We start from the raw sequence: 22,292 nt of genomic DNA on the forward strand, positions 1-22,292 counted from the left end.
GTTTTTGGAGATAAATCGGTTTGGCATTCCTGAGGAAATTCCTTAAAGGATTGATTTTAAGGGCTATTGAGAATCTAAGGACTCGTGATGAGACTTCAGAGTTTTTCAAAAAAGAAATCCAGCGGGTCTTTTGGGAAATATCGTTGAGGAAATAAAAGTTTGAATCTCTTAGAGTTGTGGAAGCCATTATCTAGCGAGGATTGGAGTACCATAGGTGACGTAAGTAACTACCCGCTCTAGTTAGTGAGATGGTTATGGATTGATATCTTTGACGTGCTTGCTAGGTGATGGCAGATGTGTCAGGATAATAGATTGCAGTAGGAAAAGTTGCGTTCTTAATAGACCTAAATCTATTAGAGATCCAAGATTTTTGATTTTGGAGAATGGAACTCTTATAGGGCTAAACGATTAGTCTAGTTAGCCTTGGTGGACAAATTGGGAGATGTATAGCTGGACAATCATTGAAGTGATGTCAACAAGTTGTGAATATAAGAAGCCTGTGAAAATGAGATGCAGGCGCATGCTGTCAGTAAAAGGCCAAAAGAAAATTGAGAAATGCCAGGATGTATTCTCGGGAAAAAATTATTTTTGGGATTATTTCTTAATGATGAGTCTGAATTTGCCAATGATAGCTTGAGATAATTGGATGCTTAGCCACGTGTGACTTGACTGGGGATGTAAATTATCAAGCTGGAATAAAATGATAATTAAGAGTCAGTATCTTTTACCTCGAATTTGATAAATTATTAACCAGTTGCAAGAGGCTGGGATATTTTTCTATGATTGATGTGCGATCGAGGGTAAGATAAGGGAATGAGACATTCCATAATCGGCATTTGAGTTATGATTTGATGGTTTGACCAATGCACCAGTTACGTTAAAGTCACATTAGTAATTATGTTTATTGATGATATACTGGTGTACTCCTCAAATAGGGAGACGAAGGAGGAACATTGAGGATAATGTTGGGAACTCTTAGGGAGCATCACAGTGGATGTGACCGAGATTGGTTTGCTAGGTCGTAAGCAAACTGTGAAAGAAATGATAAGAGCATGAGGCTCCATGATGGTGAACGTGAGGTCAAAATTAATTACCATAAGCACTACGAGGTTCGAAAGTTTCGAAAAGTCAGATATCTCGATAGGTTTCGGGAGACGAATCAAAAGTCTTTGAAAGGAAATTAGTCCAAGCAAAGTAACCTGAGTTGGTGTAACTTCGAAAAGGATCGAGGATCTGTGAAATTTGGAGATTTGGGCTGGTACTAAGAGAAGTATCAGAAGTGATAGGAGTTGGGTCAATTACAACTCTCGGAGACGGGACAAGGAGGCTCTAGCATGACGATAACACCATGGGTGTGTGGCCTATAACAACGGATTTAAGCCTGGGGACTAAGGCAGAGGACTAGTGATGAGCTCGTGACTAATTGTAATACCCGGGAATGATTTGAGGATATGAACGGTATATAATGAAGGGCATAAATGGAATTTGTGGAAAAATGAGACTATAGGGTACACTAACGCAGCTTTGGACGACTGAATTAGTCGGAGGGAGTACCTCGGATCCTAGATAGCTAAGGAAAATGGTTTAGTATTGACGAGTGATTCGAGTTATGGTTTTAGGCATCAAAAGAAGTTGGATTGGGAATAGTTTCCGGTACAACTATCTACCAGGTTGAGAAAATCGAATGATCGTAAGGGATGTAATACTCGAGATTTTTATATTCAAATACTTGAGGAAATATGATGTTTTAAGGGATTGTGGATGTTTGGAGATAAAAGTTTAATTTCTGAGCCAGGGGTAAAATCATAATTTTTGAAGTTCGGGTAAAAGTGTAATTTACCTAAAAATTAAGGGTATTAGCGTAATTAGTCCATTTTTCAAGGACTAAAATGCAATTAAAAATTAGTTCAGGGACCATGTTGAAAAGGGTCTAAGTGCAATTATCCAAAAAATTTGGGCCAAAGTGTAATTCTTGAAACCTTTTTATTAGGGGCATTTGGGAGATTCAGGAAAAGTCTTATAAATGACATTAGAGATAAGATGAAGTCTCATGATAACGTTAGAGATAAGATAAAGGCTCATGATGACTTTAAGGATAAGATTTGGACAAGATTTGATTGGAAAAGATTTTGTTGGATATGATTTGATTTGGATAAAGATTTGATTTGAATAAGATTTGATTTTGATAACAATGATTGCATAAAATCTTAAAAGATTTGGAAATGATTTGGAATGATTGCAAAATATCTTAGAAGATTTGGTAATGATTGTATAAAATCTTAAAAGATTTAGAATGATTGTAGAATATCTTAGAAGATTTGGTAATGATTATATAATATCTTGAAAGATTTGGAATGATTGCAGAATATCTTAGAAGATTTGGTAATAATTATATAATATCTTAGAAGATTTAGAATGATTGCAGAATATCTTGGAAGACTTACAATGATTGTAAAAGATTTTGGAAGATTTGAAATGATTGTAGAATATATGTTTCTTGGTGGCTAAGTTTTCCAAAACCTATAAATAGGGGTTCATGGCTAAGGATTCTCTCATTCGAAATTGTTAGAAGTTCGTGCTAGACACGAGTGCTTCGGGTTTAGTGGATAGAGGGCTTTTTAAGCATACCCGAAGCATCACACGTGCAGAGCACTTGGGCAGCGCGTAAGGGCGTGTAAGGAGGTGGTTTGGTCAAAATACTTGAGGAGTTACACAAAAGTCGAGGTTGGGCACAAGATTCAAGGTGTTCAGAGTTTCGTTCAAGGTGAGTGTTCACCCCCAAAACTTGATTTATTATTCTTGTTCTATTTGAACATGTGTTGATTTCATACAAAATGGTTTTGTGCATTGAAATGGTAACCGGTGACGGTTGGTTTTTATAAGGGAGGTTCGTCCCTAAACATTTTGAACTTATGCATTGTATTTTATAAATGTTGTTTATATGATGCATTGAATTGTGAAATGTGGCATTGTCTTGCGTTTTATGTGTACGTATGGAATGTCAGCCTAAGATGTTGTCTGGATAGTGTAGCCATAATTCTCCAAGGGCGTGACGGAATAATAGGGGTATCTGATGCTGGTGTGCATGTCAAGATAGCCGCATTGGTTTTCGTGCCAGACTGTTTGGTCAGGAAAGTTGCACTAGGACGACTAGGTGGTCCATACAGTGTTGTTCATGTGGGATGTCAGCCTAGGATGTTGTCTAGATAGTGTAGCCGTAATTCTCCAAGGGCGTGATGGAATAATAGAGGTATCTGATGCTGGTGTGCTTGTCAGGATAGCCCCATTGGTTTCCGTGCCAGCACGTTTGGCCAAGGAAGTTGCACTAGGATGACTAGGTGGTCCATGTGAAATTTTGGAGTTGGGATTGTATGGTGGTTCCTGGATGCTTAAGGTGGGAACGTATTCTGGTGAGATGCGTTGGCAACCCCATTTAAGCTAGAATCGCGTCGCATCGTCGTGTCGTCAAGTCGGTATGGTGGCATAGTTTTTAGAGAAATTACTTTTTTCCCGTGGTAGGGTTAAGCACGTGGGATTCTCTTGGGCTAGGGCTTACCGGGTGTATTGGTTTATTTCATGTCTTGCATTCATTCATGAAAAATGTGATTTTGAACTCTCACTTGGATGATTCATCATCTAATTTGGACTATGTCCCTGGAATATTCAAACGTTCCAGGTAAAGACAGCGGTGTGAAAGGAAAGGGGATTGCCGAGGAATGACGGCGATTAGTGGATAGTTTACTTTATGTCATTTTCAATTATGTTGTTTATTTTGAAAACATCATGTAAACGTTGGCTCAGCTTTATATTATAAATAAAGTGGTTACGGTTATGACCTGTTAAGGTTTCGATCTAGCTTCCGCATTTGTGTTGGGAACCTGTCTTAGTTATTGATGGTTCACAGTTGATATACTGAGAAGGTGTAACGGGATCTTTGGGGAACGGTTTATGTTGAGTTTCTGTTGTTGGTTGGAAAAAAAAAATATCCCCGGAATCTTACGTTACGTAATGCCCTCCCGGGAATTAGGGTGTTACACTAATGACCGTAGCAGTTGGGCTGACTTGCGATATGGGTCGGGGACCCATGGGTCAGAGCTGCATAGTGAACTACGAAGGCGGTCAGATGCCAAAATTTAGGTAACATCGTGACGGTTATGTTTTAACTAGGATCCAAGTCCTAAGGGACCGTAGCACTATGATATGATCCCTATCTATCTAAAGATATTTGATAAACTGTTGTCAGGGGTTCGTGATAGGACTCCCTAAAATAGTTGTGTCCATGTCAGGACTCGTGAGAAGAGTCAAGTGAGTATGGTCTGTCGGATGTGGGGAGAGCTTATGATAGCTCAAATGACTGGGTTGCGTGTTAATGCAACATAGACGGGTGATCATGTATGGGTTATGCCAAGGCACAAGGTAAACTACCCAATGTATGACTTGGAGCTAACAGCTGTGGTATGTGCTCTTGAGATTATGGAGGCATTACTGGTATGGTGAGACGTTTGATGTGATCACAAACTACAAGGAACCTGAGGTATGTGTGCAATGAGGTGCCTGACGCTTTGAGTAGAAGTGTGCCTACTGTAACTGGGTGGATAGCTGTGAGTGACAGTTGTTGGAGGCTTTTAGCCTGCTGACTATGAGTGTAGTGCCAAGGGGATTGTTTATTCTTATCGCTGGCTTGACAGTTTAGCTGGATCTAGTGAACAGGATATAAAAGGCATGTGTGGATGACAAATGTATTTGTCTAGGGATTGATGAACGTGGCCAGCCTAAGGGTTCTGATTTTTGAGATGCGAGGTGACATTCTCAAGCTTTGGGGTAGAATGCACGTGCCTAAAAGTTTGGGATATGTGTGGTCTCCAGTAAAGAGCCACAACAGAAAATTCTATGAATGACACAGTATGCTCGTAAGCACTGGACGTGTAATAAGTGCAAACTAGGATGTTTGCTAGGGTTGAAATGATACGTGATTGAGGTGTTCAGGTAATGAGCTGTGATTTGTCATAGTTACTTGATTGGGCAGATGAAAATTTTGAGGATGAAATTTTTTTAAGAAGGGGTGAATGTAATACCCGAGAATTTTCAAAGGACTCAAGTGTAATTTACATTGAGCCGTAAATGAAGTTTTCAAGTAAATTCGGGGAAGATTAGTAGCTAAATAGCCCAAAAAAGTGATTGAATCGACTGTAGGGAGTGCCCTGGAACCGAGATATCTAAGAAAAATAATATGGTATTGGCGAATATTCTGAGATGTGATTTATGACATTGAAAGAAATCATATCAGAAATGATTTTCGGTACAACTAAAATACAACTATGATTTCAGCTGAAAAACTGAATTATCGTAAGGGATCTCCCAAAAGTTAATGGAACCCTAAGAGGGCTTCAGTTTTTCGTAAGGATCAACCCTAAAGTGGTTTTGGGACGAAACAAAGGTCCTATGAGGGCGCAGGAACGAAATCGTCCTTATCAAGGAATCTTGGAGTTATTAATTTTGCATTTTAAGTATCGTAATGTAAATTAATTTGATATTTGATGGTGTAATTGTAATTAGAGAATTACGTAAATGAAATAAGGATGAAATATGGGATTTAAATGTGTAATTTACACACGCACACACACACACACACACACACATATATATATATGTATATATGTATGCACGTGAGACATGGGGGCAAGTTTTGCAGCATTTGAGGGCATTAGACTATGAGGCTTGGGGATAAGCTTTGCAGCATTTGGGGGCATTAGACTATGAGGCTTGGGGATAAGCTTTGCAGCATTTGAGGGCACTAGGCTGAGAGATTACAGAGAATTTGGGAGAAATGTCGGGAGAAAGAGTGGTGGCCAAGGTAGGTGAGGCGATGGGTTTTCTATAAATAGGAAGAAGAGGTGGAAGCAATTGGAGGAAAGAAATAGAAATGAAGAAACAAAGAGCTTGTCCGAGAGGGGGAAGAGAGATATTGAAGGAGATCGTGAGAGAGTTAGGAGCAATGCTGGTGGCCAGAGTCAACCGCGAGGATGGCTGGAGGCGGCTGCACAACAAGTAGCAACCATGACTGTAAGCTTAAAGCGGCCATGACAACATGCAGTAAGCTCGAGCAGCAATAGGGCTGTTGCGAACGGCAAATAGAGGCGATGGCTAGCGCAACGAGGTTGACGGTGGCCGACAGAGGCCCAAGCGACGGCAACAGAGGTGGCCGGAAGTGGCCTGCAGTTGTCGATTTCAGCCATGGCTATAACATCTTCAAGCTGTTGTGCAACAACAACCATTGCGATGATGGTGAGCAGAGGCGATAGCGAGGTGATAGTCTAGCAAGGCAATGAAGGACAGAGCAGCGGTTAACGAGGGCGGTAATGGCAAGAGGTTGGTGTGCGCTGGCGGCGGCGGTTGTGAGGCTATTCGGCTTGCAGAAGGAGCATGGGGGAAGAAGAATGAGAAGAAAAAAAAGAAGGAAGAAAGAAAGAAAAAAAGAAAAAAAAAGGAAAAATAGGAAAAAAATGGAGAAAAATCTTGAAAAATTTTGGAAAAACAAGAAATCATGTTTTATTAATTTTTCAAAGATTTTGGCAAGGACATTATCCGAGCACTCGTTTCAAGGTCAAGGCATGCACATCGAGGAAGCTTGAGATGCTAAGTCAAGGAGTTATTAAGGTTCAAGGTTGAGTATAAGTGCGATTATTTGAGGTGGGCACAAGAATCGAGGATTTGCACATAAATCGAGGCACTATGAGTACGTCTAAAGATGAGTGGTTTTATCCCAAAATTTATTTATGTTATGTTTTGCTTATGTTGAGCATGATATTTAGATGGTTGCTAAATGATATGTAATTTATGCACATCTTGCCATATTTGTATATATATTGTTGCATCGATAGTCGTGATTATTTTCACATAGCACGATATTATTGGCATATTGAAACTTGTACATGGGATTAGGATGTCGTCCTGATAGTGTAGCTGTAATTCCCCAAGAGTAATGATGGAATAACGTTTGGGAGTATCCCGAAAGCAGGTTAGGATTACTACTTAGGGTTTTGTACCGGGCAAAAGAGCCAAGGAAGTTACACTGGGGCATATGTTGTTCATGTATTTGCATCATGCATTCATGTATCTGTTTTAAACACTCACTAGAAGATTCATCTTCTAATTGGGTTATATCCTTGAAACATTCAAACGTTCTAGATAGGACTTGCAACTTAGGCAAGTAAGTGATTGAGATGTGACGACACATAATGATGTGTTCGATGGACTCAGCATGTTGTTCCGGTATTTTGCTTCTTCAAGAAGATTCGGCTATGTTTTAGTCATGTTGAACTTATGTTCCATTTGATGATCAATCTTGTAGATTAAAGTGTATTATGTATTCGAATAATGTTTTGAGAAATTGATCATGTAATATTGTTTAATGTTGTTTAAGGCATTGATTGGTTATGTTGAGGTACCATTTGATTGTATCAGAAGTGCTTAGTTGTTATCTCTGGAAAGGAGTCTCCATGTATTTAAGTATTTGAAGATATGATGGTACAAATTCTTATGTTATAATTAAAGCGAATTCAGTTATGTACCATATTAGGTTTCGATTTTAGCTTCCGCATATGTGATGATTATCTGTTTTAGCTTATTCATTTTTTAAGTTTGATATGCTGAGAAGGTAGAACGAGATTGTTGAGGAATGATATATGTTGAGTTTATATTAAAAAAAAAATTATATCCTTGAAATTCCCCAAGTTATTTAAAGCTCGGGAAAAGAGTGGCGTTACAATTTGTCCATAGGTGAACCTACATAGTCAGCATCAGAATATGTTTATAAAGTCATAGCACTATTGTTCCAAAACATGATTCCTTTTCTTGGAGTTGCCTTTAAGTAATGTATGATGTAGTTTGTAGCCTATAGGTATTCTTCCTTTGGATCATGCTTAAATTTGCTAACTATTCCCACAGAGTAAGCAATATTGGGCTTGGTATGAGACAAATACATGAAACCTTTGGTAATTGCCTTTGTTAACTGTGTTATCTTTATCTTTTGACCCTATTCTATGATTTGGCTCAATGGGAGAACTTGTTGTTAAGTTTGTATATTTCCTTTAGCATGTTCAAATTATACTTCCTTTGGGATAGGCATGCAATATTTTTTAAGTATGTTACTTTAATTCATAGAAAGTATCTCAACTTACCAAGATCTTTAATCTCAAATTCTCATGTTAGATGTTCCCTTAGAGCAAGTCTTTCAGTATCATCAATGAAAATAATATCATTGATATAAAGTAACGAGCCTGTGATCTTACCTTCTCTATTATGTTATATGAACAGGGTATGATTTCCTTGACTTTGTTTATATCTCATTTGTCTCGTTGCCTATGCAAATCTTCCAAACCATGCATTCGAAGACTATTTTAACCCACACAGTCTTTTTCAAACTACACACCTTATTATCCCCAAATAGTTCTTCGAACCCAGGTGGAGGCTCCACATAAACTTCCTCTTCCAAGCCACCATGGAGGAAGGCATTCTTAACATCAAATTACAACATGGGAAAATTAAAACAAACAGTAAAAGAAATGAGTATTCCAATTGTATTCATCTTGGTTACATGAGAGAACGTTTCTTCATAATCGATCCCATACGTTTATGTGTATCATTTTGCTATTAGTCTTGCTTTGTCTCTTTCAAGTGCCCTATCAAATTTGTATATATTTCATTGTAAACACTCATTTACTAGTTTCTTATCATTTGGTCTAGGTATAACCTTCCAAGTTTTATTCTTTTCTAATGCTCTCATTTCTTTCTTTATAGAAAATGTCCAATTCTTATCCTTAAATGCATTATGAACTGACTTTGAGATTTCTATAGTGTCTAGTGAGGTAAGAAATGATTGATATTGTGAGGACAGTCTATGGTTAGATACAAATTGGGATATGGGGTAGATAGGATGTTTTGTGCATTCTCGAGTGCCTTTTCTTAATGCAATAGGTAGGTCAAAGTCATGGGACTTAGGTTCCTCCACAAAGATTGGAGAAGGGATAGTGTTATTACTTTCATTCAAGCAAGAATCTTGAACTTGTGTTGGTCTGGGATCAGTTTCCGTCCTTCTTGAGTAAACAAGGGTTTCTTGTGGATTTAAGGCTGGTTGTTGTAATTTGGTAGTGTGTTCATCACAATCAATATTTGACTAAATTGGGGGAGATTAAAGAGATAAAGTGGAAGGTTGCGATGGAGGGGACCCTAGTGAAAGGAGTGAAGAAGGTTGAGAAGGTGTGAGAAGGTTTAGACGGGTGTTTAGAGTGAGGTCCCTATCTTCACAATAGTGCTACCCCTAAAGATAAGGTTGGGGAGAGAAGAAGAATGGGGTATCTATTAGTGATATATGCCTTAATGTTGGATTTAGATGACATCTAGTATATATAATAAGGATACATGTATTATATTTTTGCAATTAATAAAATAGTTATTTCTTCATTCATTGCTTTCCAAATGTGTATGAATAAGTCCCTATATTTCCTAATGGTCATATTCTTGAGTTGATAAGAATATATGACAAGGATTTACATCATAGGATTTATGGTCCTTAGATTTATCAGATGAGGATTGTGATTGATTGATTATGGACTAGCACATGGGTTACTACATTTAATTAGTATGAGATACTAATGATAAGTAATAATGAGTCGCATGCCATATTACATGAGATGTAGCTAGTAGACATGTGGGTGCATGTTGGTTGAACATCTATTGAATGTGACATTTGTGACAAATCATATGGCTAAAAGGATTAATGATCTATTGTTGGTTTTTGATTGTGTATCTGATCCTCAAATAAGATGTGACAAAGTTGTATTGTGCATTAGTGTAAGAGATTTGTCATTAAGCAAAACTATTTGGTGTAAAAGGTGAGAATGCTCTCTTTGTGGTATCTGCGTAGTGGTGTATGATGACAAATGCTCACCAATGGGATCCATTAACCTCCGATAATGGGGGTGAACATCCTATGCAATTGCTGTTGGTTATGGTTGGAAAACCCCTAACCAAGGTGAGCATGATAAAAAAGAGTTGCTGATGTCGAAAGGAGTTTCGATGTATTATCTTGATCACACCGTACTAGATCTTGGTATAGTTACCGAGTCCTTTGAGTTTATCAATCAATTACTCTCACTCGATCAGGATATTAATCAGTGGAAGGATTATATTGCATGGTAATCTAGAGCCCAAATAGGTTCATTTGAAGTATTGACTTCATTGTTATTAAGATCGTCCTAATACTATGCTAGAAATCACTCAAGACCTTTCGAGGTGTTATGAGAAAATTGAGAGTTTTTCATAGTAAACTGAAATGTTCAGTTGGCATTAAAAATTTTAACATATCCTAATTGTTACATGACAGTGAACCTAGAAGGTCATACACATACTGGGTAATGCATTGGATTAGTGAGTCTTTACTACATGTGTTCTCAATTATCATTAAAAGTTAATAATATTGATGGATGTATTGTTAAGAGTTAACAAATGGATCAACAAACTATTGAGAGTTAACAAAAGGACACCATTAAGAGTTAATAGCAAGTCTTGGTTCCATTAGGAGTTAGTGGAAGGGTCATTAAGAGTTAATGGTAGGCTTTGATGCAATTTGGTGAAACTTTGAAAGAAAGGCTTGAAACAGTAGATAGTGGCTCTTAAGTGGTCGATAATTTGCTTGAAATTGTCGACTGATTGTCTCGAACAATTAATAGTTTCACTCAGTAAGATTTGATCTCGCGTGCTTTTCTTCCGTCATTTCAGCCGGCAAAGCATTAAACAAAAGAGAGAGATGAAGAAATAAAATAAGAAATGAGAAGAGAGCTTCTAGGGGTTGCCTCATACTTCTTCTCCTTTGTCCGATTTTCAATAAGGGTTGCCCATCCTATTTGCTCTTCATTTGCTTTGTCGCCCTTCTCTTCTCTCCTTACTCCCTATTTCTATTGGTCCCAAAGGTTGTGAGATGACCGGTTCATCTAAGGAGAACCTAGCTTAGCTCAAAGTTATTTTCGTTCTTGCTTGTTTAGCATGTGGGTGAGGCAAAGGATTCTAGTGTAGCTTAAGTGTGGACCAACTTGGTCCCCCCTACACTAATGGGGGCTGGCTTGGCCAGCCAAGGAAGTAGGTACCGGAGTAGACTAGTTTGGTGGGAGTTGTTCGTGAACAGAAGAGTTTAGGTCCAAGTGCATCATAGGCGTAATCAGCAGCAACATTTCAACAGAGTGAGGTAATCATTACTTCTATATTTTGTTTTGATGCGTATATATTTGCAAATGGTTGTCTATACCTAGTCTTACAAGGGCTATTTTGTATTATTTCTGCTACGTGTGTGTGTTTTTGAAAAAGTTTTGAAAACCACAATGACTCATTTTCATGATAAACTAAGTGTTGGTGCATTCCTTTCAATATTTTCATGAAAGGTAACATCCATGGAAACAAAAAGTTACGAGATGATGGATGACATTTTATTTTCCAATGGTGCTCTCATTTCTTCATCTACAACAACTTTCCACTTAGGATCTTGTAGAGCTTTCTGAATATCCTTTGGAATCTCTACACTATCTACACTTGCAACAAATTCCCTGTATTGAGTAGACAATTTAATGTAGGTTAAGTGATTTGATTTAAGGTATTGAGTGCATGACCATACTCCTTTCCTAAGAGCAATTGGGAGGTTTAAGTCATCAATCATCATATCCTCGTTTGTGGGTTCTAGACTTGGTCTTGATTCAAATGACTATACAGCTTGGGGATCTTTCGGTCTCCTTGAATAAACCATGGTTGGTTTAATAATACTAGGTTCTCTCTTTCTAGTTAATACCTAATTATGTGCTGAAACTTCTAAATTTGAGCTATGAGAAGGAGAGCTTTGGGAAGGAAGAGAATTTTGACAGGGAGATGAGTGAAATGAAGGTGATATGGGTAGAGAGATTGAAGTATCTCAATGGTTATCTTTACTTACTTTCTTTCTCTGAAGAGAACCATGGGGAAAAAAGGTTTGGTCCTCAATAAAGATAACACCATATGAAATATAGAATTTGTTCGATGAGGGTACCCTTTTGTGGTTGGTGAATTTCCCATAAACACACATTTAATGGCTATTGGATAAAATTTTCCCTTGTAAGGTTGCTGATTATGGACCTAGACAATGCATTCAAAAAAAATTTTGGAGATAATGAGTTGAGTAATTGGGCTTGAGGGAATGTATTGAGTAAACAGTTGAGAGGAATACAAAGATTAAAGGTTTTTAAGGGTAAGCAGTTGATGAGATAGGCTACTATTAAAATAGCTTCCCTCCAAAACGAGTTAGGAACATGGTTAGCAAACATATGGGATTGGGCTACTTCTAGTAGGAGTCTATTTTTAGCCACTCTGTTTTATTGGGGTGTGTGGGTGCTAGAACTTTGATGAAATATACCTTAATCAATAAGGTATTATTTTAGATCATTTATAAAATATTCTCTTCCATTGTCGGTTTGCAAAATTTGGATGTTGACTTGAAAGACATTGGTAATATGTTTATGAAACTATTTGACAATATTGTTTGCCTCATTTTTCTTTCATAAGGTACACCCAACATACACAAAGATGGTCATTAATAAAAGTAATAAACCTGTAACTACTCATTTATTGAATATTTGAGGATATTAGAAAATTATAATTTATTGTATATTTGTCCATGAAGTGATTGGAAATTTGTGAAATTTTAGGGTTGAACATACTTTTGGGAATTGGTATAAAATTAATTATTGCGAATACATATCATGAGGGAGTTAGTGGCTTGGTGGACACGTGCATGCAAGGAAAAAGCTTGGGTAAGGCAGGTCTTGGTTCAAACCTTGTGATAAAAATGTTTTATTTTATTTCCAATGAAAGGATATGGGATTAAAATAAATATAAGTTGCGCATATATAATAGCGAAGATACTTGCAGTTCAACTGATCACGCACGCATAGTGAAGATACTTAGAGGTGATAGGTCATGGGTTCGATTCCTTGGAAAGGCAGGCACGAGAATTTTTTGGAGGAAAGCTAGATTAATTCCAACTAAGGGAGGTGCCAAACGACCCCGTTTCGGGGCCGCCATGCGAGACACCATATGTCGACATATGTTGTCATCCGCCAAACTTCAGAATTCTCCAGAATTAAGATGCAATTTCAACCATGTAAATTGAGGGCCATGTGAAGAAAATAATGTTGTTCACCTGTATGGACTTTCTCATGATGGGCTCAAGGATTGAGGAGGAAACCATGGGCCTAGGAATTGCAACAAAGGAATGGGTTGAGAACAAGATGGACGGCTAGGCTATAAATAGGGGGAAAAAGAAAGGGAAATTAGAGAATAAAAGGCAAAGGGTGAGGAGAAATTATAAAGCATCCAGCGTGAGTTTTAGGAAAATTAAAGGGAGAAAGTGGCGCGAGGAGGAGCAAAGTAAATAGGGTATTATCTAAAATTAGATGAAATTAGTGTTAGTAGCACGTATCTAAATAATTCTTTTATCTTGTTGAATTCTTTTATCTTGTTGTGTTAGAGGAATTTCAAGGTGTATTGACGGTGATTTTAACAGTTTAAGGGATTTTGCAAGGAAGGCAAGTTCTATATCTCCTTTTCCTTCGAAAGCAAATTCCTCTCTCTTCTTGCTCTCTCTATGGTTTGAATTCTCTATTTTATAGTCTCTTTTGGATGTCTTGAGTCGTGAGCCCTTTAAAGGGCAATTTTGTTGTATTTCTTCCAAGAGCTTGAATAGGGTTGGTTCTCCCTATGTTTCTTCATGGAATGATGCCTAACCATGTTGGGGTAGGTTCTAGTTGGATGCATGCATGCTGGTTCTTATGATTTGGGTCCTTTATGTTGCTATTCAGATTGCTAGATGAATGGGATGTCGACCAATTGGGCATGGTTGTCGACTGTTTGGTGTTATGGGAGGAAACTGTCGACCAGCTTGAGCAAGCTGTTGACCGATTGCCCCTGAGACAAACTGTTAACCAATGCTCAGGAGTTTATCGACCGATCTTGCCTTGTCTGTATTTTACAACATGTTAATGTGATGTTGGGGGTTGGGTTTGCATCTGGGGGATCACATGTTATGAATACTTGGGCACGGGCATGTTAGAATGACTAGGGTTGCGCATGAGCATTGCATTGCGTGTGTATTATTATGCGGACGAAGCATGGCTTGATGCTTGATTTTATGGGGCCTTGTATCACATTCATGCTTACTACACCATTGCATTTCTTATATGTTGCATTACATGGTGCGCACAACGGATTTATCCGCGAGATGTACATTCACAGGCTTAGGTGACAAGAGGACAGTCTTGAGGGCTCAGGTGACAGGAGGATTGTCTCGAGGGAGCTTCAGCTCGATTGTTGTTGTGGGAGCTTTGGCTCAGTATGTTGGTATGAGGATTGGAGCACATGGTGCAGATTTTGGAGCAGCGACTGATGTTGATTTACTTGCCAGTTCATGGTAGCAGACAGGTTTGGATTTAGGGACTTGGGTACCGGTGTGTCTTATGTGAGCTCTAAGAACCATTATATGCATGTTTACTTATGCGTATATTACATGGTTAGATGTTCATAGTATGGATGTGTATATGTATATGCACGTGTTGCGCAAATGGTTTATTCCCTCAACTCTATTACCCTTTCATTCTTTATATTTGTTGAGTCTTGTGACTCATTGTTGCTTTATATCATTCCAAGTGAGGGCAAAGTGATCGTTGAGGGTAGGTCCAACTGAGTCTAATCCTTTATGAGTAAATGGTGTGTACAAAGATTCCTTGACCGAAAGATGCCTGAGCGATTTTGTGTTTGTGTCCAAGGAGGATGCTATCATATTTTGTTAAATTATCTTGATTTGGGCAGATGGGCATGGACGTTATGCAAGAGAATTATGAATATATTATGTCATCCTTCCGTTGCATAAAGGAAAAATTAAGGAAAATTTCTGGTCATTATAGAACCATTTAAAACTCATTAGAGAATGAGAATGAGAAGAACCTCAAATGTCACTATGAATGAGATCGAAAGGTTTTGACATTTGATATGGATGAGAAGGACAATTGCTCTTGGTTTGTTAAGCATAAATATAATGTTCATATTGAAATTGGTTCCATTTAATTTGTATCAAATGATCTAGAAAGAATGGTTTTCGAGAGATAGTAGTTGGATAGGGTTTGAATAGAATAATAAATACCTTATAGGGAAATGGACAATGAGGAATTGGAAATAGTTGGGCAGGTTTTGAATAGATTAATAAATACCTTCTAGGGAAATGGACAATGAAGAATTGGTAGAAGGATTAGTCCTGACCATTGATAGCTCTAATATCATGAATAAATTTAAACATGCTAAATGATAAAAAGTTATGTTCGAGTATCTTAGATGAATTACCCAAGTATGAAGAAAAATTAACTCAAGTAGGAAGAAGGAATACTCGATTGAATATGAATGTTTTTCTCTACCTTAAGTTGAACTCTGGAATGATGTATTATATACACAAAAACATCTAAAATATCTTCTTAAAATACATAAATACATTTGAATTATAATATAATTAAGATAATCAAAAAAATTAAACTTCATTTTCTACTAAAATTATCTTCTACAAACTATTTAATCTCTTTTTCCAGAACCTTATCCTCTTATCTTATAACCTTTTCTTATCTCTTATCTCCTATTACTTTATCTTGAAAATATCCCAATCACCTTATCAATTGATTTTCAGCTATGAGAGATAAACAAGATTCAACTTTTAATTTTTCCAAACAGTTTATTTTTATTTCAATGATTTTCTAGTATTAAACGATTTGAGCAAACACACTAAACTGTTTTTTCATTAAAGTGATTCTCTTAGAAGTGCTTTGTTGCAAAAAGTAATTCTCACGATATCAAAAAAATTTAAAACAATACCGAAGGGAATCCGCAAAATGGTGGATGAAGAACTAAAGGGAATGACGGAGACTGGGCAGCCTGTTAGCTTATGCTTACCGCATTTGAGGGCCGGTAATTGCTTTATCAATCTTCAGAGTAATAAATAGCATTCTGCCAACGTAATTACAGCTCACTATACTACCACATTACAAATAAGAGTCTTTCATGTTCAATAAACCTGGCTCCTCAACCTCAAGCTAATTAACCGGAAAATTTGTCCATTCTCATAATTTACAGCTTCTTTGTTAGTAGATGATGATGATGCAATGCAACTAATGTGGGAGGAAAAAGGATAATTCGACCAGTGACTGCGAAGGAAACAACTTAAATTTTCATAAATAAAAGCTGACGCATTCATTTCTTCTTCCCTAATTTGTTCTTATTGATCGAATCAATGTGCAATTGAATGCAATTACTTGCCTCTACTTCGGGGTTTTAGCTTGAAGGCACCTTCCACAGGAGACGAATCTGAGGAACGTTTGTGGCTTCCTTGTCCTAATCTTCAAATGAGAAAGCTGAATAAAAACAAGTTTTCAGGTAACAACTTCAATATCACCAAAAAGAAAACAATTGTAAGTTAATAGCTGATGTTTCAGACGACTACATAATGTTCTCACAGATGAGTGCTGCTAAAAGAAACCTAAAGGATACAAATTTGTGTCTAGAAGAAACCTAGACAGTAAAGTGTTCAAAGGTCCAAGGAATATGTTGTAGTGATGGAGGACCTTCCCTTCCACTCTTTTGGGCAACGACTTCAGACAAAATTGAAAAGAACGTGAAGCCTTTTTGCTAAATAAGACATGTTTTATATACACATATATATTATCCTGTAATAGTCATTATCTGCAATATTGTCCTTGCATGTCAAAAGAGACATGTACATGCAAATATATGATATGATGTCCTGAGGTGATACACTGAGAGGAACACCAGCCATACCAATATGTATGGTCTATTCAATAGAATCCCTGTTCCAATATGGTCTGATATGAATGTGGACAAGGCCCGGATACATCAATTATAATAAATGAATGGATAACAATTACTTTGCATTTCCATGATAGACTAAGTGAAATCCAACAAATGAAGAAAGATGAGAGAAAATAGTGCAAGAAGAAGGGAAGAGGAAGAAGGATAGAGCTCAAAGCTCTTCTAAAAATTTCACTTTAGGCTAACTCTTAAAACTGCTAGAACTACGACAATAACACACCAAACCTTAGTCCCACTAAGTTGAGTCAGTTAAATAAATTTTAACTTGTCAACCACCTATAACTATACTGCTGTGAGTGAAGCATCAATACAGTGCCGTCTTGATGGAGGGTAGAGTTGGCAACCTTAGCTGCCCAATATGGACAGCTGATCAATGGCCACTTGGCAACCATCAAGGCCACACCTCTGCCTGATGCCTCTTGATTGTCCTTTGGCCTCTTTCTGTTAATTGTGTTATACGATCATCCCGTGGCCGTCGATTTTGCCTTTATTGGATCAAATCTCAGCTGCTCAGAAGATATATATATATATATATATATACTACAGTGCATCGGGATTGTGAAGGAGAAGAAAAATCACAGAAAGAAAGAGAAAGGGGGGAAGAGCGATCGAAGTAGGGTTTTTCGCTTGGTGAGCAAAGTTTTTCATTCTTGAAGTTTTTCTGTTCTCGTTGTAATCTTTGGTTTTTAGGGTTTGCTTCTAATCTGTATTTGATGATTGTGAGGCTATTTTGTTAGAGGAACCATTGATGCACAGTTTGTATGTATTGAGAGTGTAACCTTACTCGAAATAGTGTAGTGAGTTCTTTTTTCCTGAGCTCAATGTGGATGTAGCCCAATTCTGGGGTGAATCACGATAAATCTTGTGTGTCCCCTTTCTCGGTTCTGTTTTTCCTTTCTTGTTTGCTTGCAATTTAGTTTTTGCGTAAGTGTTTGTATGATTTTCTTTTCCCGAAGTGTTTGGATTCTGTGAATACTTGTTTTCTATTTGTTTGGGTCTTCCACTCGTTACAACATATACTTTTTGTAAGGCCATTATAGAGGTCTGCACCATGATTTTCTTAGTCTTCTTCTACCTCTTTTACAACTCCTTCCATTCCATTCACTTTTCTCACAAAAGAGTTTATTAGCCTTTTTTTTCCCATGTCCAAACCATTTTAATTGCATCTCAGACATATTATCTTCAATAGACACTATTTAACTTTATCACAAACTCATCTAGTTTTTAATTGTATCATTTCTTTAAAATCCCAAATATCCTCATCTTAGTTACACTCAAATTTTCTATAGGTTCAGGTTTACAATCCAACATTTTGTGCCATACAAAATATTTATCTATTGCCAACAATATTTTTATCTAAACAAAAAATATTAATGTAAGAAAATTTGAATAATATTCATATATTTTATATGTACGTTTTTTCCTATATTTATATGCAATGGGCTGCACTTTCTAAGAAAGAGCATAGATCCTAAATCAAAGGAATTGATTCCTAAATAAAGGATTCAAATCCTTAATCAAGGGGATTAATCAATCAGATCTCATATTATAGGAATAAATCAGGAAAAAAAAACATATGAAAGAATTAATTTTCCATCAATCAGAGATAGAGAAGATGGCGGTTGCAAGGCTGTCGTGAATAATCTTTAACACTCCCCCTCAAGTTGAGGAATGAATATCTGTCATTCCCAACTTGCTAGTCAGGTTCTAAAATCTGCTTGGAGGAAGTCCCTTGGTCAAAACATCTACAATTTGTTCTTCAGAAGGTACATAGGATAGGCTGACAAGTCCCACTTCTATCTTTGCCTTGATGAAATGTTTATCAATCTCCACATTAGTATGGTCATGTCCCACAGAATTATGTGTAATATTTATGATTGACATATTATCACAATACAACTTCATGTTTTGATTCATCCGAATTCTCAAATCATCTAGAATGATCTTAAGCCACATTAACTCACAACTACAAAGGGCCATTGACTTGAATTCTGCTTATGCACTTGATCTTGCCACCACATTCTACTTTTTACTTCTCCATGTAACTAAATTATTCCCTAAGAAAGTGTAGTAACCCGAGGTAAACCTTATGTCAGATAAAGAGCTTGCATAGTCAGCATACGTATATGCTGTTAGAGATAGATTTTGATCAGGTCTTAAAATAGGATACCTCTCCCTAGAGTAGATTTTAGTTAATGGAGGATTTTGTGAATACCCTACATGTGTTCCAACCTTGGATTATGCATAAACTGACTGACAACACTAACTGTAAAGGCTATATCCGGCCTTGTATGAGAGAGATAGATCAATTTACAAACTAGACCTTGATACCTTCCTTTGTCAATTTTACTATCGTCATGCAATTTAGTCAACCTATGATTTTGTTCAATAGGGGTATTTGCACCCTTACCACCTAGAATACCAATTTCTTTCAAAAGATCTAGCACATACTTTTGTTGAGATAAGAAAATACCTTCCTTGGAATAGGCTATTTCAATCCTAAGAAATATTTCAACCTTCGAAGGTCCTTGATTTCAAATTCCTTAGCTAATGTTTCTTGAAGACATCTTCTTTCAACCATATCATTCCTAGTTATAATAATGTCATTCATATAAACTAGAAGTGCAGTAATTTTACCTTTGGATGAGTGTTTTATAAACAGAGTGTGATCTCCTCTGCTTTGGCAATACTCCCTCTTCGTCATGACCTGTGTGTATCTCTCAAACCATGTGTCCTTAGGGACTATTTTAAGCCATAGAGGGCCTTTTTAAGGCGGCATACTTTATTATCTTTAATATTATATGCAACTATTGGCGGTAACTCCATATGCACTGTCTCCTTTAGGTCTCCATGTAGGAATACATTTTTGACATCAAATTGTTATAGGCTCCAACCAAAAACTGCAGCCAAAGATAATAAGACTCTGACAGAATCCATCATTGCTATAGGTGCAAAGGTCTCTAGATTGTTAACCCCATATCTTTGAGAATATCCCTTAGCCACAAGCCTTGCCTTGTACCTTTCCAAAGAGCCATCTACATTATACTTCAAGGTATAAACCCATTTGCATCCTACCAACATAACTCCCTTTTTGGTCTCGTGACAATGTCCCATGTCTCACTCTTCTCAAGTGCTTTCATCTCCTCTTTCATGGCTTAAACCCAATTTTTGTCTTTCAAAGCTTCTTGTATATTTGTGGGAACATCAATAGAATTGAGGGTAGTAAGAAAGGCTTTATGCTAAGAAGACAGTTTATCAAAAGAAAATAAAGTGGGAAATTGGATGCTCTGTACAGCTCTGGGTTCCTTCTCTAAGCCAATAGGGAGATCAAGATCATGTGAAGTATTATTTATGGAAGAGTGAGTAGGGAGATCAAGATCATGTGAAGTATTATTTATGGAAGAGTGACTGAACCTGGTTTTGAGTTGAATTAGACTTCCCTTTCCTTGAGTAAACATGTAGTGGATTCTTGAATCTTTGCTGCTTCTCATTAAGATCCGAGTTGAGAATCATAGTCAGTGTGGCTGGGTTCTGAAGAATTGGGTTCTGGAAAGGTTTGCCCAGCTAATCCGGTAGATGGAGGAATTAACTGTAATGGAAAATTGTCATCATCCTTGGAGTGAATCTCCCCCTGATGATGAGAAACAGATGGACAAAAAAAGGGATCAACTTCATGAAAAGTGACATCCATAGAGACAAACATCCTTTTGGATGAAGGATGGTAACACTTGTACACCTTAAAGGCTCTTGGAATTTGCTTATGTGTTGCAAGGATATGTGAACAGAAGCAACACATCCAAACACTCTAGGTGCTGGAACAATGTGAGGGACAGCATTAGGATAGGCTTCGGAGAGGAGTTGAAGTGAAGGTTTGTTTCCCAGAAGCTTAGAATGAACTCTGTTAATGAGAAAAGTGGCTGTAAGAACAGCCTCCCCCCAAAAATGTTTTGGTATGTTCATTTGGAATAAAAGGGAGTGAGTAACATTGAGGAGGTGTTGGTTTTTTCTCTCTGCAATCTCATTTTGTTGTGGGATATCTACACAAGATGATTCAAGAATAATCCCTTCATTTTGAAATAATGTGTTGAGAGAATGATTAAAGTATTCTTTTCCATTATCTGACCGAATATGTTTAAGACACCAAACTGAGCATGAATCATTTTGTGAAAAGATTGAATGGTAATCCCCACCTCTGACTTTTCTTTCATAAGATAGACCCAAGTAGTTCTAGTGTGATCATCAATGAAGGAAATAAACCAAGGAGAACCGTTGACATTTGGAATTTTAGTAGGACCCCATACATTGGTGTGAATCAAGAAAAATGGCTGAGAAACCAATTTATTGCTGGCAGGAAATGAAACCCTATGATATTTAGCATACTCACATAAATCACAATAAAGGGACTCAATAGCAACATTCTTAGAAAGAAGGGGAACATTTGTTTAAGCAAGACAAATGGTGGATGGTTGAGCCTACAATGCTCTAGCCGGATTTTTGAAACATTAGAAGACACAACTGTTATAGGAACCTTAAGAATTACAGCTAAGGGAGAGTAAGACACCACGTCTTCTTGAGGTGGTATAGTCCATCCTTCTCCTTAGCATATCCAATCATCCTCCCTATGTCCCGTCCCTGAAATATGCAATGAGTAGAATGAAAAATGGCTAGGCAGTTTAAGGACTTAGTCAACTGATAAATAGATACGAGACTTGTGGATAGATTAGGAACATGTAAAACATTCTCAAGGAAAGCTGAAAGTGTCAAATGAGTATGACCAAATCCTGTAATTTCAACAGGTTTACCATCAGCAACAGTTATTTTTCTCTTTCTAAACTGGGTTGATAGGAGTCGAGGATTTTTGAGTTGTAGGTCATATGGTTAGTTGCTCCTGAGTCAATGATCCAAGAATTAGCATTGAAAGTAGCAGACATGAGGCATTTACCTGATTGAGCGAGTGAACAAGAGTTAGACGAGAGAGTGTCAAGAAATCCTCTTAACTTTCCATCTATTCCTTGTTGAACACTTTGAAGTCAGTGATATCGTGGCTGCCTTCCTCTTTTGTAGCACAGTTTGCTTTACCCCTCTGATTTTTAATTCTGTTCAAGACTTGCTCCTTACCATGTAGTTAGAAACATGTCTCCCGAGTATATCTGGACTTTTTATAGTGAGAGCACCAAAGTCCATCTCTATCAGATTTGGGGGTTTCTTGTCATCCCTCATGATTCTTTTCACCCCATCCTTGTCTCTGGCCATTAGGTTTGTCGGAAATCATTGCTGATTCAGAAGTTGGATGGAATTCTAGCATAACAACCCTTCTACTCTTGTCTCCTCTTATAGAGTACACTTCACTT

The 22,292-nt window shown here is 37.4% G+C and overlaps 1 protein-coding gene across 2 annotated transcripts in view; it reads right to left on the minus strand.

The window, feature by feature from the left end:
- Positions 1–15,984: 15,984 nt before the first annotated feature.
- The window catches only part of LOC127795411 (protein STICHEL-like 3), a 31,881-nt gene continuing 25,573 nt past the window's right edge, over positions 15,985–22,292 (minus strand). For both annotated transcript variants that reach the window (XM_052327071.1, XM_052327070.1), the window contains exon 6: positions 15,985–16,466. In XM_052327071.1, the coding sequence (XP_052183031.1) occupies positions 16,374–16,466 (93 nt within the window). In that variant the 3' untranslated portion in view covers positions 15,985–16,373. The remainder of the gene's footprint in view (positions 16,467–22,292) is intronic.

The sequence above is a fragment of the Diospyros lotus genome, chromosome 2 (genome assembly GCF_014633365.1).
Source record: "Diospyros lotus cultivar Yz01 chromosome 2, ASM1463336v1, whole genome shotgun sequence".
Lineage (NCBI taxonomy): Eukaryota > Viridiplantae > Streptophyta > Magnoliopsida > Ericales > Ebenaceae > Diospyros > Diospyros lotus.